This window comes from Acanthochromis polyacanthus, chromosome 4, assembly GCF_021347895.1.
Source record: "Acanthochromis polyacanthus isolate Apoly-LR-REF ecotype Palm Island chromosome 4, KAUST_Apoly_ChrSc, whole genome shotgun sequence".
Taxonomy (NCBI): domain Eukaryota; kingdom Metazoa; phylum Chordata; class Actinopteri; family Pomacentridae; genus Acanthochromis; species Acanthochromis polyacanthus.
Window position 1 is genome coordinate 42,484,181 of NC_067116.1, and position 15,468 is coordinate 42,499,648.

At 41.2% G+C, this 15,468-nt stretch overlaps 1 protein-coding gene across 2 annotated transcripts; it reads left to right on the plus strand.

Annotated features, from left to right (window-relative positions):
• Nucleotides 1-666: 666 nt before the first annotated feature.
• On the plus strand, nucleotides 667-13,332 carry safb (scaffold attachment factor B). 2 transcript variants are annotated; one of them, XM_022194293.2, is made up of 21 exons: nucleotides 667-967; nucleotides 1,286-1,382; nucleotides 2,914-2,978; nucleotides 3,142-3,333; nucleotides 3,415-3,474; nucleotides 3,566-3,605; nucleotides 4,390-4,792; nucleotides 5,154-5,197; nucleotides 5,284-5,390; nucleotides 5,504-5,653; nucleotides 6,463-6,551; nucleotides 6,863-6,912; nucleotides 7,038-7,117; nucleotides 7,247-7,389; nucleotides 7,697-7,802; nucleotides 7,989-8,185; nucleotides 9,545-9,722; nucleotides 10,094-10,164; nucleotides 10,275-10,333; nucleotides 12,370-12,427; nucleotides 12,565-13,332. In XM_022194293.2, the coding sequence occupies exons 1-21, from the start codon at nucleotides 815-817 to the stop codon at nucleotides 12,680-12,682; spliced, it is 2,460 nt and encodes an 819-aa protein (XP_022049985.1). In that variant the 5' UTR covers nucleotides 667-814; the 3' UTR covers nucleotides 12,683-13,332. The 2 variants fall into 2 exon arrangements, with proteins under 2 accessions (XP_022049985.1, XP_022049984.1); XM_022194292.2 differs by having other exon boundaries at nucleotides 668-967; nucleotides 3,139-3,333.
• The last annotated feature ends 2,136 nt before the right edge of the window (nucleotides 13,333-15,468 follow it).

Consider the following 15,468-nt stretch of genomic DNA (forward strand, 5'->3'; position numbering starts at 1 on the left):
GACTCACTTCTACTTATACACAACATTTGAAAAAAATATTAGACCTTAGTGCTGAGTTTCTTGATGGAGCCGTACAGCATTTTCCACTTAAGGCTGTAATGGACACTGAAGCTAGCAAAGATTGTCTCATAGAGGTTTATTCAACCCATATAGTACTTTCTAACCAGTCACTTGTGGCTTAAAGTATTTTTCCCACTCAAAATGCTACTTTCTGTCTAAAAATTCATAGTTTTAAAGGTTTATTTCACCCCCAATAGTACTCTCTGAATAATGGACTATGGTTAAAAGGCTTATTCAATCCATAGACTGTATATGATTCCACCCAAAACTACTTTTTGTCTCGCAGGCACACAGCAAGTTTTCACAGTGTCGTATGCGAATTTTAAGTCTCTGGCGGATGCATTCTGGAAAGACTTTATTCATTAAATTCATCATTTTAAGTCAAAATATTTCTCACTATAAGGATTCATGTTTTGACGTTTTGAAGATTTCTAATTAAAAAAAATAAAAAAGGTGACATTTTTATTTTAATTTACTTACCAAAGCTAGCATAAGTGCGTTCAGTAAACTAGAACAGATTAATTGTTGATTTTAGTAACTTCCTGTCTGATTGTTTTTTCTTTTTTTTTTTACTGACATGTCTGCGCTATGACTGAACTGCGCATGCGCCGTGACGTCAACCTGGCTGTCGCCGTCCTCCATTTTGCAGCAGTTTTGCAAGCCCGCTGCTCCCATTCGTGGTGCAGCATCCGTGCACAAAGTTCTTATAAACCACTAATTGAAAGTCGAGGAGGTATTTTTCACCGACGGAAGGATGGCGGACCCATCTACAGACCCGGAGGTTCCCGAGGGCGCCGAGGTTCGCAAACTGTCCGAGCTGAGAGTCATCGATCTGAAGGCCGAACTGAAGAAGAGAAACCTGGACACGACGGGCGTGAAGAGCGTTCTGTCGGAGCGACTGAAAAAGGTCTGTAATCCGCTATCTGTTATCACAAAGAACCGTGGATGTTGTCAGTACGAAGCTTTAATAACGAATGCACAACAGAAATCTGAATTTGTCCTTCTTTGTGAATGAACCCCGTGAGTCAAACCAGGATCAACTCTAAGCTAGCTACGTTAGCTTGCGAGGCCCTTTGACCTGAACTATATGCTAACGGTTAGCCGATGCCTGCGCCAAAGCTAGCTAGTTCGCTATTACATCTAAGACGCTGATTTTTTTGTTCAACTCCTACTAATATGTACATGTTAGTAACGTATCTGTGTTTTTGCTGATCTCTGTCAAAAGGCAATCGAGGACGAGGGTGGAAATCCAGACGAGATCATCGTCGCCCCGGAGTCTGCTCCTAAGAAGGCTAGCGTTACGCCGAAACGGGCTGTCAAAGGTACAGTTTGAATATGATGCACGGTCTACGACATTAAACCCAGAATGTAATCCAACCTGACCTGTTTGTTTCTGTTTGGACTAGAGTGAAGGAGTGTTCAGTTTGCTAAATGACACTAGATGTGGTATTTCATGCTTGTGCAGCCTCCAAATGCACCAGGCCACACGGTGTTGCCTCATAAATCAGCTCTAAGAAACTGTCACCAGGTGTTATTAGCTTGTAGGGTTATATTCAAGGCAGTTACCATTGACTGTTCAATTTATGTTGAGGCTTGTACAGTGCATACGATGCAGGGTTTGTTTTTTATGATTATTCATTTAAGAATTTTTTTGCAAGAAATTAGCAGTTCTTGAATGGTTGGAGTAATTTTGTAAGACTATTAGCTTTCAGAGATAAAATATGCCACAGGTTATCAGTCTTGACATCCAGAGCTCCATCACTCGTAATTCCCACTACTGATGTGCTGTTTGGTTTGAAATCAGCATGGCTGTAACACAAACATTTATTAAGTCGATTGAAGTTTTAAATATATCTGTTACGTTCCAGGACAGGTTGGTACATTGCAGCTTTTGGTATTGCTTCTCTCGTTTCTGTTGTGATGTTCTCATCTGTATGATTATTCAAGAAGAAGATTACAGTTGCTTGTCCTAAATTATAAAGTGGATGGGTAGAATTCTGCAGGACTCTGTTGCATTTGCATAATTCTCCACTTGTGACCGACATGTGCCTTGTATTTTCCTCTGGTATGCCGTGTGATTGTGTTACATGACACTTCTCAAGTGACCAGATCGTCTTTTAAAAATCCTCTTTGTTATCTGTGGTTATTGGTGTCATGTCTTTTATAGTGAAAAGTTGTGGCATCAGTGATTTCTGTCTGCTGTTTGAAACCTTTATCATACAATGTAAGATTTAAAAAAGCATTATTTATTTAAGATGGCAATCAGTTCTTTGTGGAGCTATACAGTCTTCAGACAGAGGATTTGTGGTGCTGATTTAAATGTGTATGAATTCATTGTGCTGCATTGTGTAGTGGTAACAGTGTGCGTTTTGGTCAGCATGTTTTCAGCACTTAAGAGCAAATAGGACTGATACTATCAGTGAAAATCTTGAAGATGTATAGTGATCCTTTGGTCTTTGGACTTTGTTAGTCTGGAAATATTACATTTTTTGAGACTGAGTGCGATGTTCTGTAATTGCAGTGGAAATGTTTGAGATTGTGGTTGAAAAACACACCTTACAGCAGGGGTGTCAAACTCAGTTCCTGGAGGTCCACTATCCTGCATGTTTTAGATGTTTCCTTCTTCCAACACACCTGATTCAAATGATCAGCTCATTACTTAGCTCAGCAGAAGCATTATAACGAGCCTGATCATTTGAATCAGGTGTGTTAGAAGAGGGAAACATCTAAAACATGCAGGATAGTGGACCTCCAGGAACAGATCTTGACACCCCTGCCTTACAGCTTCTGTTGACACCTGAAAACTAACACGCAAATGAAGACTTGATCTAAACTGAAACATATTTTCTGTAGATACCAGGCCCGAAAATGAAGAACCAGAGGACAGCACCCTTGAGGAGGAATCCCATGATGGACATGTAAGTCTGCTAAAAAAAATTACTTTTTTTTTTGTAAGTTAAGTTGCTTTTGCAAAGATTGGACCAATCTCCTTTCTTGCATCTGAGCTATTAGCGTCTTGATCCTCCTGTTTTATTATTGTTTCTGTATTCAATAAATTTCTTCTCTTTTATTCATCAGCAGGATCTCCAGGATGATTATGAGAACATGCAGGAGATGGACATCCTGGACATGAATGTTCTAGATGAGACGGAGAATGACAACGGAATACCAGCGGAGGACGACGGGGATTTTTACACAGAGGAAGACGCGTTGTTGAATGATGAACACGACTTCAGGACTTTTGAGTCAGAGGATGAAGCAAAAGGTCCAGAGGTGAGAGACTGGACCGCAAACCTGGCTGCTGAATTTCCTCTGTGAAGTTTTATGTTAATCTTTTTGGTTGTGTTTTGACAGATGGACGACGCTGAGCTGTTGGACAAGGATGAAGAAATGACGTATTCATCCATCGATATGGTACGTTTACACACACATTCTTGATGTGTAGAGCAATTTTAAAAGTATGTTTCACAAACTTAAACATGCATCTTTTTTTTTTTAATTTTAGCCTCAGGATCCAGAAGCAGACGATAAGAAAGAAGCAACAGGTACTGTAGAAAATGGTTTATCAAAAGATAGACATCTTTTTACAGTGTTGAGCTTGGAAATGCAAACACTTTTGTTAGTTTCAACCAGGAAGAGAGACTGGAAGCCCAAAGGGAATTGCTGGCTTTGTGTTGAAAGTTGGTTAACCACCTTTAATAGTTCAACATCCGTGAATGTTAGTGGGCTTACCGCTTGTGTTCTCGTATTCTACAGCATCTGTGGTTAACAATTTGATGCACGTTGACAGCAATTCCAGTTCCAGGTCAGGGAGGTTTGAGCTGTTGCAGGTGGTTGCAGTGTTTCCAGGTGGCCGCGTGAAGATCAAGACACCGAAGATCCCTCAAGATTTATCAAGTGTTACGACTTTTTAAGGACACTGACTCAGAAATCAGCTGGATATGAAACTTGCTGGACTTGAGCTGAAGTTGTGGTTGATACAAACGGACACTGGAAACGTGAAAAGCTGAAAGAGGATGGACTGCAGCGAGCCGCTACTGCTGCACTGCTGATCTTGTGGCTCTCTTCCACACTGAACTCTTTGTCTGCTCTGGATCAGGTGAACAGAGTGAACTGGTTCAGCCGCTTTAGTTGCTTGGTTGTCCTCCAGCCTTTGGGTTCATTTCCAGTCTCTCGTCAGGGCCAACTTCGTTTTAATACATAGTTCTAAGAGCACAAGCCAGTGGTCATGACCTTCCTAATCCAGGCCTTTGCCAGTTCCTCGTTAACCATTGCTGTGTTTCAGAAGTGATTAAACTCTGTGCCATTCTATTCCTGTTAAATCCGTAGAAAATGACAAAGTAGCCGGGTCTTGTTTATCTGAGCCGCTTAACGAAGATCGCCACCAGAGCCACGGGACGAGCCCCGAAGAAGAGGATGCTGCCACCGCCACAGGGGAAGACAGTGTGTCCGACAAGCCCGCCTCTGGAGATGTGGAGGACGACAAGGATGTTGTGGAGGCCGACGCCAAAGAGGTTGGGGACGCACAGAAAGTCCCAGAAGAGACATTTGACGCTGAAAACAAAAGCTCGCAGGCTGTTAGTGTAAGCGAACAGGGCGGCGTGGGTGAAACTGTTGATTCAGAAATGGGGTCTAAGAAGGGTGAGGAGGACGAGAAGACAGAAGAGAAAGCTGCTGCGGATCCGACACTGAAAGAGTCCTCTTCTGTAGAGGGCGATGATCAGAAAAAGAGGTTTGTTGCTTTCTGTATACTAGAAACCAAAATGGTTATCTCTGTTGCATTGGCCCCCTTTGTGCTAGCAAAATTTGGATGCTCTTTTGGAGGTAAAAACGTTCTGTGCATTTGTCTGTTTTCATTTGTCGTTCTTTACGCTCACCTATCCCACTTTAGTATCCATTAATAAGTAATGCATTGGGGTTGTCCGAGGGTGGAGCTCCATTTATTCACCGTTAAATCACTGCACTGTGATACATGCTGGGTTGATCACCGCAGTTAATATGTTGTACCATAAAGCAAAAGTAAAAGCATCTCTGTCAGAGATCCCTGATGTCCTCACTGCTGCATGCTTATGGCTTGTTTTCTTTCTCTCTAGCTCTGAGGAAAACGATGGCAAAACCGAGTCAAAGGATGAAAAGGGTGAGTGAATGAAGCGGTTTCTTTGCTGCTGTCGTCTCTGTTTCATTTAATTTACCGTCATTAATTCATGGTAAATGTGTTTGTAGCCGCTGGAAGTGGTGCTGCAGCAAGTAGCAGGAATCTGTGGGTCAGTGGTCTGTCTTCCACGACCAGAGCGACCGATCTGAAGACGCTCTTCAGCAAATATGGCAAGGTTAGTCTTTTGCAATCCGTCTCTCGCCAATGTCAGCAGCCCTGACTTTTTTTTTCCCTTTCAATTTCATGAAGCAATAAAAATGGTTTTATGAATCCTTACGTTTCCTGCAGGTTGTCGGAGCTAAAGTGGTGACCAACGCCAAGAGCCCCGGCGCTCGCTGCTACGGCTTTGTCACCATGTCGTCCACAGAGGAGGCCACCAAGTGCATCAGCCACCTTCACAGGACTGAGCTCCACGGCAGGATGATCTCTGTGGAGCGGGTGGGTGTTGGTTAAACTGTCTTTCTTTCATTTGTCCTCCAGTAATGACGACTTCTCCCAGATGCTCGCTCTATCGATCTTAGAATCTGAGCATTTGCACATAGAACTCTGTTTTGTATGAAGTGAGCGTTCTGCTGGTGTAACAGGATATAGAAAGCTTTGCTACAACTGTGTTTGATCTGCAGAGTCCCTAAAAAAATGCTTTTCACTGAACGCCTTTGCATTTGACAGACTGCAACAAAAAAAAAACCGGTCTAATCACACTTGTTTTGTGGCTCTTATCCAGGTCGTTTTCTCCTGACTAGATCCCTGCTTGTGTTGTTTCTACTCTCAGATGTACGTCGCTTTGGATAAAAGCGTCTGCTAAATGAAACTGTAAAAACTGTGCTGACCTCATGGACACGATTACACTTGATGTGTAGGAACCATAAAGTAACGACAGAGTTATGAGCATGAGGCTCTTTCTAATCCTAAAGGATTTATGTGGCTTTAAGCAAAACATACTGTTAGGTTATTTAGAAGGAGACCAGCTGCAGTAGTTTTTATTCAAATTTGGGCTTAATAGTTTCTCGAAAAGCTCTAAGTTGATTAAAAACTTCTGTAGCAGAAAATAAGCGTTAACATTTTCACTATCTAGTCTCATCTTAAAATTTGTTAAACATGAGAGCATCTTGTGACAGAAATGGCCTCAATTTGAAGTAATCTGATACAAAGATAAACTGTTGTTTTCTCTGTGTAACCGTCAGTGTGAAATTGAAGCTGTCCTTTCTACTTTTGTGAATAAACATGCCACTGTTTCAACATTGCAGGCTAAAAATGAGCCTGCAGGGAAGAAGCCAGCAGACAAGAATGACACCAAGAAGTCTGGCAGCGATAGGAGACACTCCTCTGACTCCAAGTAAGACGGCCAGCAGGCTGCTGCATGTTTGAGTGGATAAATTTAACGCTCCAAGCAACAAACAATCGAAAGAAGACGCCTCACACTCTGGCTGTAGTCACATCTAAATAAGCTGCGTCTTTAGCTGGGTAGTTTTGGTCCAATGTGCCTTTAAAAGGCATGAAGCAGTGGTAGTTTGTTAAAATCCTTGGCTCACTCAATTTGAAAACCTGCCAGAGCTATGACCTTAAACAGTGTTTATTAGTCATTGTGGTTGTTTAAAATATTTGTAGATGCATCTCTGATATCACAAAATGTTGACTTTGCTGCAGGTCTGATGGAAAGGATGAGAAATCTGAGGGAGAAGGAAAAGATGGAAAAGGTGAGGGATGTGGAATGATTTCCAGCTGGTATATAATCACATCTACGTTGAAAAATAGACCTCTAATGGATCTCTATTACTTTTCATTCACTTATTTGAACTTATCAATTGCGCTTGTTTGACAGGGCGTAATGAGAGGACTGTAGTTATGGACAAGTCCAAGGGAGAACCAGTGATCAGCGTCAAAACCAAAAGCAAGGAGAGGGTAAGTAAACATTCACGCCTCTAACTGTTATGCTGTGAATTGTGTTGTTGCTAATGTCAAGATTAGTGGGAGGCAGAGTTTTATTTCGACTCCAGAAAATGCCTTCCTTAATGTTTTTCTTTTCTTTAGAGCTCAAAGAGTCGAGACCGTAAATCACCCAGCAAAGAGAGGAAGGACATCTTGTCATTTGACCAGATCAAGGAGCAGAGGGAAAGGGAGAGGCAGAGGCAACGAGAGAGGGAGATCAGAGAGGTCGAGAGACGCAGATACACGTAAGGATCATGCAAACCACCATGTAAATCCTCTGTGGGGCTTCATGGTACACAAATCTGCACCAAACATCATTTGTTTGCTTTGAAGAATCGCTAATGCAGGAAACGTCCTTGCGAAACAGCACTTCTTTATCTGATTGAAGACAGAAAATGCTCTAAAAGTCTTTGTTGGAGGTTGAAGAAATGCGTTTGTAAATATGATTTTACTCTGGACACATTTAAACCTTGTCAGGTCACGCTTTGGATAAATCTAGTGTTTATTTCAGTCAATCCATTAATGAATGGATTTATTTTGTTTTCGTTTCAGCGGCCGCGATCGTGACAACCGCCCGGACCGCGAGCGCGAACGGATCCGACTTTTCCGAGAGAGCGAGGAGAGGAAGCACCTGTTGCGGAAGAGACACTGGCTGGAGGTGATTAACCGAGTTTGTCCGCATCATACAATGCACTTCATTTTAATCTAAAGAGGAGAAATATCTGCTTTCATTCCTGCCATATAGAACCTTTGCAGATTCCTCGTTATCCTCGCTGTACTTTCCATGCGTTTACGTTCTCATGAGGTATTTGTCGGTGGTCGTGATGAATGATTTAATCCGCAGACCGAGAAGCAGCGCCTGGATGCAGACCGTATGGAGCGTCAGTTCCTGGAGCGTGAACGGCTACGTATCGAGTACGAGAGGCGGCGCGAGCAGGAGAGGATCCTCAGAGAGCGCGACGAGCTTCGACGGCAGCAGGACCAGCTGCGATACGAGCAGGACCGACGGCCCCTGAAGAGGCCTTACGACATGGACGGCAGGTACACAGAAACAAAGGGCAGTGACGCCGAACAGGATGGTCGATTGATGGTTTTGCTCCTGTGAGGTTTTTAGAAAACGTGGGCTCGTTCTCAGTGCAATATAAAGTCCTGCACCTTTATGGAACTGACAAAACCACGACTAGAAGTAAACAGAACTTATAGTATGGTATATCGCAAACACAAGTTGAATTTGATTAATCGTTTAGCAAAAACTCAACATTTTTCCAAGTGACCACAGGTGTTCCGAGTCATGGACATAGTGGTGACTCTACATACACTCCCGTTGAAAAGTTTGGGGTCATCCAGATAATTCCATGTTTTCTATGATATTTCACACTTTTATTCATGTGCTAACATAACTGCACAAGGGTTTTCTAATCATCAATGAGCCTTTCAACATCATTAGCTAACACAATGTAGCATTAGAACACAGGAGTGATGGTTGCTGGAAATGTTCCTCTGCACCCCTATGGAGATATTCCATTAAAAATCAGACATTTCCAGCTAGAATAGTCATTTACCACATTAGCAATGTCTACACTGGATTTATCATTCATTTAATGTGATCTTCACTGAAAAAACTGCTTTTCTTTCAAAAATAAGGACATTTCTAAGTGACCCCAAGCTTTTGAACAGTAGTGAATATTGATATTTTACTCACATTTTTCCGTACTTGTCACCTGTATTTTGTGCAAACGCTGCCTGCAGTTCAGCCAAAAAGTCCCAGAATGTTTGTCATGTGGCTGTCGATTGCATTTCCGTCCCAAATGGCTTCACAGTTGCACCGAGAAGAGCACGATTTTAATTTTTTTTACAGAATCTAGTTTGTGCGAACGGTTTATTTTTGATAAATTTATGAGTTGTGGATACTGGAGGTGAAATTGATGACGTTACAGCTGCTCCCCATTCAAAATCTTACAAATAGAAGCAATAAAAAAAGCATGTTGATAAACATGATTAGAAAAATATAGCCATAAAAATGTGTTTAAAAAATACAAGCACAAAAAGTGTGCATTGTTCTCGGAAAACAAGTAACAAGTCTACGTCTAAGACAATCAAATCAAACAATTTCATGACTGTTTTTTTGTTTTTGTGGTGAAAACCCAACAATAATTCTTACTTCTACAGTTTGTGGCTCTGATAAATGCTGTAATTCTGGTTGTTTTTAAAACGTTGTTTTATTACGTAATACGCCTTTCAAACCTGCTAGCTGCTTCAGAGGATTAAGCAGATTTCCGCTGCAGTTTGTACTCTAATTAAACATGCTGCTGCTAAGTGTGAGAGCTTTAGTTGTTACACGTGCACTGAGTATCTCAACCTGATCTCCCTCCTTCTGCTTGCTGCTGCTGCTCTTCACAGGAAAGACGACTGGCCCGATAAGCGCATGGCCATGGACGACCGCTACGGGCGCTCAGACTTCGGACGCCAAGAACGCTATCAGGACTTCGATCACAGAGACCGAGGCCGTTACCAAGACGACATGATGATGGACAGGCGGGACAGTGCTCGTGGTATGGGCGCCGACAGAGACGGTCAGGTACGAGACGTGAATCCTCCCTCCATAGGTTAATCCTTAGGAGTCGTTTTAATCACTGCGGCAGCTCCTGAATCCTGGACGTTGAGTCTCGTAGCAGCAGCAGAAGTCTGGATGTGCTGCATGGACATCAGTAGAACCACTTAGGTTAAATTGTATGTTTTTACTACCTCAAGAGTCAAGCAGATCACTGTAGGTTCACTGATTTTTGTGTGAATAGCACTTTGAAACCAAATACTTGCACTGCTTCTTCTTCGTTCTGGTGCACAGCTTCCCTAAAGAGCAGTAAAACACGATTCCTTGAAGCCTGGAAATTCTAGCGTTTGCATGGGAACACATCATTAGAGTTCAACTGTGTGCTTCTCTTCTCGCAGCACTTCTCAGACAGACACGGCAGAGAAGGCAGAGATTCCTGGGGAGGCTACGACAAGCGAATGAATCCCAGGTGATTATCTCACAGAGCTCGGGCCGCATAGAAACCAAGACGCAGCCCAGTACTGACCGTTTTCCACAAGGAATGTAAGAAGTGTTAGAATGATTTCTTGTGTGTTTTAGGGAAGGTGGCCGTGACTGGGACTCAGGCCGTAAGATGGATGGAGACAGGCCATGGCAAGGTAGGCAAACCTGTGCTGTCATGTTTGTTTGGGACTGTACTGTAAAGAAAAAAAAGTTTTCTAGGGATTGGCACCAGTAAAGAAGCTGGTTTCAGTAAATATCTTAACATTGTAGTTCCTTCTACCAACGTGATGGCAATAAGCAGCTTTAGATGGTTATTAGAGTACTGTAAGCACAGTTTTCTGCCTCCTCCTTTGTGGTTCTTGGTGAAAACATACAGCGCTAAAAGTCCCATAGTTTAAAACCCATGGTTGTTTTTGTTTTCTTTCTGTGATGTTGAAGCCCCTCTACGACCAGTTAGCCTCCAGATTTACAGACCTGCATGAGTTTGACCCCGGTGCTTTGTAGCATCTACCCAACCAATCGTCATCCAGCTCAAACTGACTGATGCAGAGAGAGTTTTCTTCCTGAAGGAGGCAGCAGATTATTGGTTTTCAAAGCGAAACAGCCCGAAAAGCAGGAACCATCTTCACAGTATTTTTATCTGAAAGTTATGAGGCTTGGATTCGTTTGGTGGAAAGACGCACAAAATGGAACTTTTAAGATGTTAATGGACGGCTGTTCTGCTGATTCTAGGTTGGTTAACGATGGCTTTCTCACTGCATCTCTGTCCGGTAAAGACGGCTGGCTGCTGTAGATAATTTAGTTTGTAATATTTGTTGACTTTATTTATACATCTTATTCACAAAAATAGTGTTAACGTTTTTAGATACCTCCTGTGAATTTGGTCATCTTTATAATTTCAGTGCACCATATTTTAAATATAATTTATTGCGTGTTTTAAATTAATCTTGTTTTTAGGGAGATGCTGTAGTTATTTAACTATGATGAAATTCAAACAGAACTATGTACAGAAGTGTCTTGACCTGAGTCAAAATTCTGATCCTACGGCGCAACGGAGCGCAATTTTCACCATAAGTTGGAGCTCACGTGCGTACAAGTATCTATGCCACTCACGTACGCTAACACAGTGGTAAGATCAGAATCTAGGACATAAAAGCACTGTGGAGTAAAAATAACAGAGAAAAATTCCCTACTTTTACTCTTGTGGTTGAGTCTGTCTTGCGCTTGGGAGTCATAATGAAGAGCAAAAAGTTTCGTAAAAAAAAAAAACACAAATGAAAGAAAGCCAGCGTATCACAATCCAATGTAGTGAACAACTGAGAATGTGAACAAAGCGGTCTTCTTCGTAGAACACCGCATGACGACGCATTTGTCCGCTCGCCAACTCGTTCCCGCATGGAATTTGTTTTAACGTCAGAATGATGGAACAAGACTTTCTTAATAAATTTGTGAGAGATGGCGACGTAGCCTCAAAGCGCTGTAAGTCGAGGACGCTGTAAACCGAGGACCTACTGTAAATTGAAGGCTTGTTGTGTAGATTTTCTTTAAAAAATGGGTAATTTATTAATTTTTAATGCTGTACTTCCCGGACTATAAACCGCTACTTTTTTCTCACCCTTTGAACCCTGCGGCTTACACGATGATGCGGCTAATGTACAGATTTTTACAGCTTCCTGCCGTCAATACGTTTAGCCTCGTCACGTCACAATAAAATTACCAAACGGGTCACAGTGGAACAGTGAAGCTGCTCGAATTAAATCAAACGCACTCGCACTAAATTCTTCAGATCAGTCATTTTGCGCTTCATGCACACACTGTCGTCATGAAAAACACACGAAGAAATGCATATGATGCAGCTTTTAAGGTAAAAGTAATCGATCTGCCTGCCGAGGAAGAAAACAGAGCTGGTGGATGTTAGCTTAGCATCGTGAGACGTTGGAGACGACGTGAGCTGACTCGATGCGTTTTACTGCCGAGTTAGAGGCACTGTTCGGAAAAAAAACATTTAATTAAAAGTTAAAAATAATCTGTTTAAATATCTCATGTTACAACGTGGACACCTGCGGCGTACAGAACTTTTTTCTTTTTAAATTTAGTGGGTGCGGCTTATATTCAATTGTCCGGAAATGACGGTCACTTTTAAGAAGTGTTTTTAAAAGTGTTTCTGATTTTCTTTTCCTCTCCTTTCCAGGTCGAGACGGTGCTATTCCAGGCCAGAGCCACATGGCGCGTGGAGGAGGAATGGCTGGGTGAGTAGTTCATAAATGAAACCTTCTGGTTTTTTTTGGTGTTTTTTTTCCTTTTCCAACTTCAGCTCATAAAAAGCAGCCAGTGCTATTCTTTACCGCCCGTGTTGATAATTCTGTCTTTTTTTTTGTGTTGTCAGACGTGGAGGCTACATGAACACGGGAACATCTCAGTCTCTCTCTGGAGCTCTGAACAGGCAGAACCAGCTGATGCAGGGCGGCGGGCTGCAGGGCGGAGCTTTCGGTCGACGCTACTGAGCTCTTGTTTTTGTACAGGAGTTCATTTTTTTTTTCCACATTTCCCATCCATTTTTGATGTAAACATTGATTATTTTTTTCTGGTCTGTTTTAGGTTTGTTTTGTTGTCGTTTTTGGGCACTGTAGTGTATTTGTCCTACCTACCTTCTTCGTATAACAGCTGTCTTGTATATGCGAGTTGGCCCTTGTGTCGGAGAGTACGCTGTGTGTAATAATAATAATAAATTCAGATGTTTATTAGACACTTGGGTTGATCACTTTCACCTCGCCGGTCTACTTTCTGCATCGGTCGGTAGCTTTCTGTTCTTCAGGCTCCTTGTTGACGTCGTTTTTAAAACACCAGCTCGGTTCAGTTTTTGCTGCGGATGAAAATAAAAAGGTTTTTTTAAATTAAACTTCACCTTTTTGATTATCCGTGCTCGTTGGGCTTCTTTTTAAAGAGTGTTTTTCAAGCCAGATTTGTGATAAATTCTAGAAGTCGATATGTGTTTTTAGTTTTGTGCATAAAAGATGTTCTGTTTTATTCTTGTCCTTCAGTCGAATGTTTTTTTTTATTTTTAGGTGTTTTAACACCACGCTCGGCACAGTGACAGAACAGCTGGTGTCTTGTAAATTCACAGGATGAAATTACAATAAAGGATTTTTCATCATTTTGCAGTGGTGCTACTAAACAGAAAAAAGCTCCCAGACTCATATTTCAAACCTCACATTGAGTAACAACTCGAATAAAAGCTTTGTTTTGTATTTTAAGTGCAACGTTTCAGTTAAACCCGGGGATTTAGGCTCAGTAAGTGATGCAGCTGCATGAAACACTAACAACTTTACATACACTTTAAAATAAAAAAATAAGAAGAGCCCCAGTTTGGAATGAGTGTAGATTTTTTTTAAATTAATACGGTAAATTATTCTATAAATCCACCCATGATTCCATCCAGATTAGAATAGTACTAGAAAATTATGAATTTAATGGATTGTTTCTATTACTGAGAAGAGTAAGAAACAGCTGCATTGAGATTTTTAAATGTGAAGTGGTCTTTAGCAGAATTTTTTTTATCTTGACGACAAAAAAAATAACTTTTTGATTTTGGGGGATGAAGTGCAGTCATTTTACATTTTACAGCAAGATGGCAGCAAAAGCACAATTTCTGAACTCCAACAAGTCAAAGTGGTGACATTTGTACTATGATAAACACACTAACAACTTTACATACACTTTAAAATAAAAAAATGATAAGAAGAGCCCCAGTTTGGAATGAGTGTAGATTTTTTTAAAATTAATACGGTAAATTATTTTATAAATCCACCCATGATTCCATCCAGATTAGAATAGTACTAGAAAATTATGAATTTAATGGATTGTTTCTATTACTGAGAAGAGTAAGAAACAGCTGCATTGAGATTTTTAAATGTGAAGTGGTCTTTAGCAGAATTTTTTTTTATCTTGACGACAAAAAAAATAACTTTTTGATTTTGGGGGATGAAGTGCAGTCATTTTACATTTTACAGCAAGATGGCAGCAAAAGCACAATTTCTGAACTCCAACAAGTCAAAGTGGTGACATTTGTACTATGATAAACACACTAACAACTTTACATACACTTTAAAATAAAAAAATGATAAGAAGAGCCCCAGTTTGGAATGAGTGTAGATTTTTTTAAAATTAATACGGTAAATTATTTTATAAATCCACCCATGATTCCATCCAGATTAGAATAGTACTAGAAAATTATGAATTTAATGGATTGTTTTTATTACTGAGTAAATTCATCCCCTTAGCTGAATATTCTTTAAATAAATCTCAAACCGTTGTTTCTAAATGGCAGGGTGACGGCATAAAGTACAGTGAGGACTATCCAGACTAAAAAATACTGAAAGTCTGGCATCAACGGTGCCAGAAAAAGTAGATTAAGCATGTGGGTTTGAAGAATGGTAGTTCAATGTGTCCTCACAGACAGTGAGATGATCAATACCAGCAGCACTCATGCATCCCCAAACCATGATACTGCCTCCACCGTGCTTGACAGTAGATGCTGTACATGGAGATAATGCTTCTCCTGGTCTTCTGCGTACCCTCACATTAGCAGGAGGAAGATAAAGCTGGAAACTGGACTCATCTGACCACAGAATCTTCTTCCAGTTCCTCCCTGTCCAGTTCTTGTGCGCTTGGGTCCAACAACGCTGGGCTAACCATCGCTCATTGATCAGGGGCTTCTTGACAGCCTTGTAGGACCTTCAGCCATCATCTAAAAGTCGTCCACGTGCAGTGTGGGTGGAACACTGGAGACCAGTTTGGTTTGACCACTGCTGCTGCTGGAGCTCCTGTGATGCCGTTTGGCGGTTTTCCGTGCACTTACAGCTCAGGATGCGATCATTTCTTGCTGATGGAGCCCTTGGATGTCCAGATCTTGGTTTGTTTTCCAAGCTGTTGGTTCATCTGTATTTCTGCAGAACGCATCTGCACTTCCTGGCTGGGAATCTGCATCTTTAGGCATTTTTTCCTGTGCTAGCTTCCTTGTTTCAGACATTTTTGTCTCTGAAGATTTTTTTAAATGTGCTGGCTTTATGTACGAAGCACAGGAACAAAAACTGTGTTTTCTAATAAAAAGTGCGACCTTCATTAATGGATCTCTGGAACCAAAATGACCCAATACTCGGTAGTTCTTAAGTATTTTATAGAACCAATCGATTTTAAGTTTTTTGTTATGTTTTTAGGATTTGTTTAAAATTACAGCTGACAGTACTAAAAGAAAATGCACTTGAAGACCTTAGAGTGATTCTTAATGCAG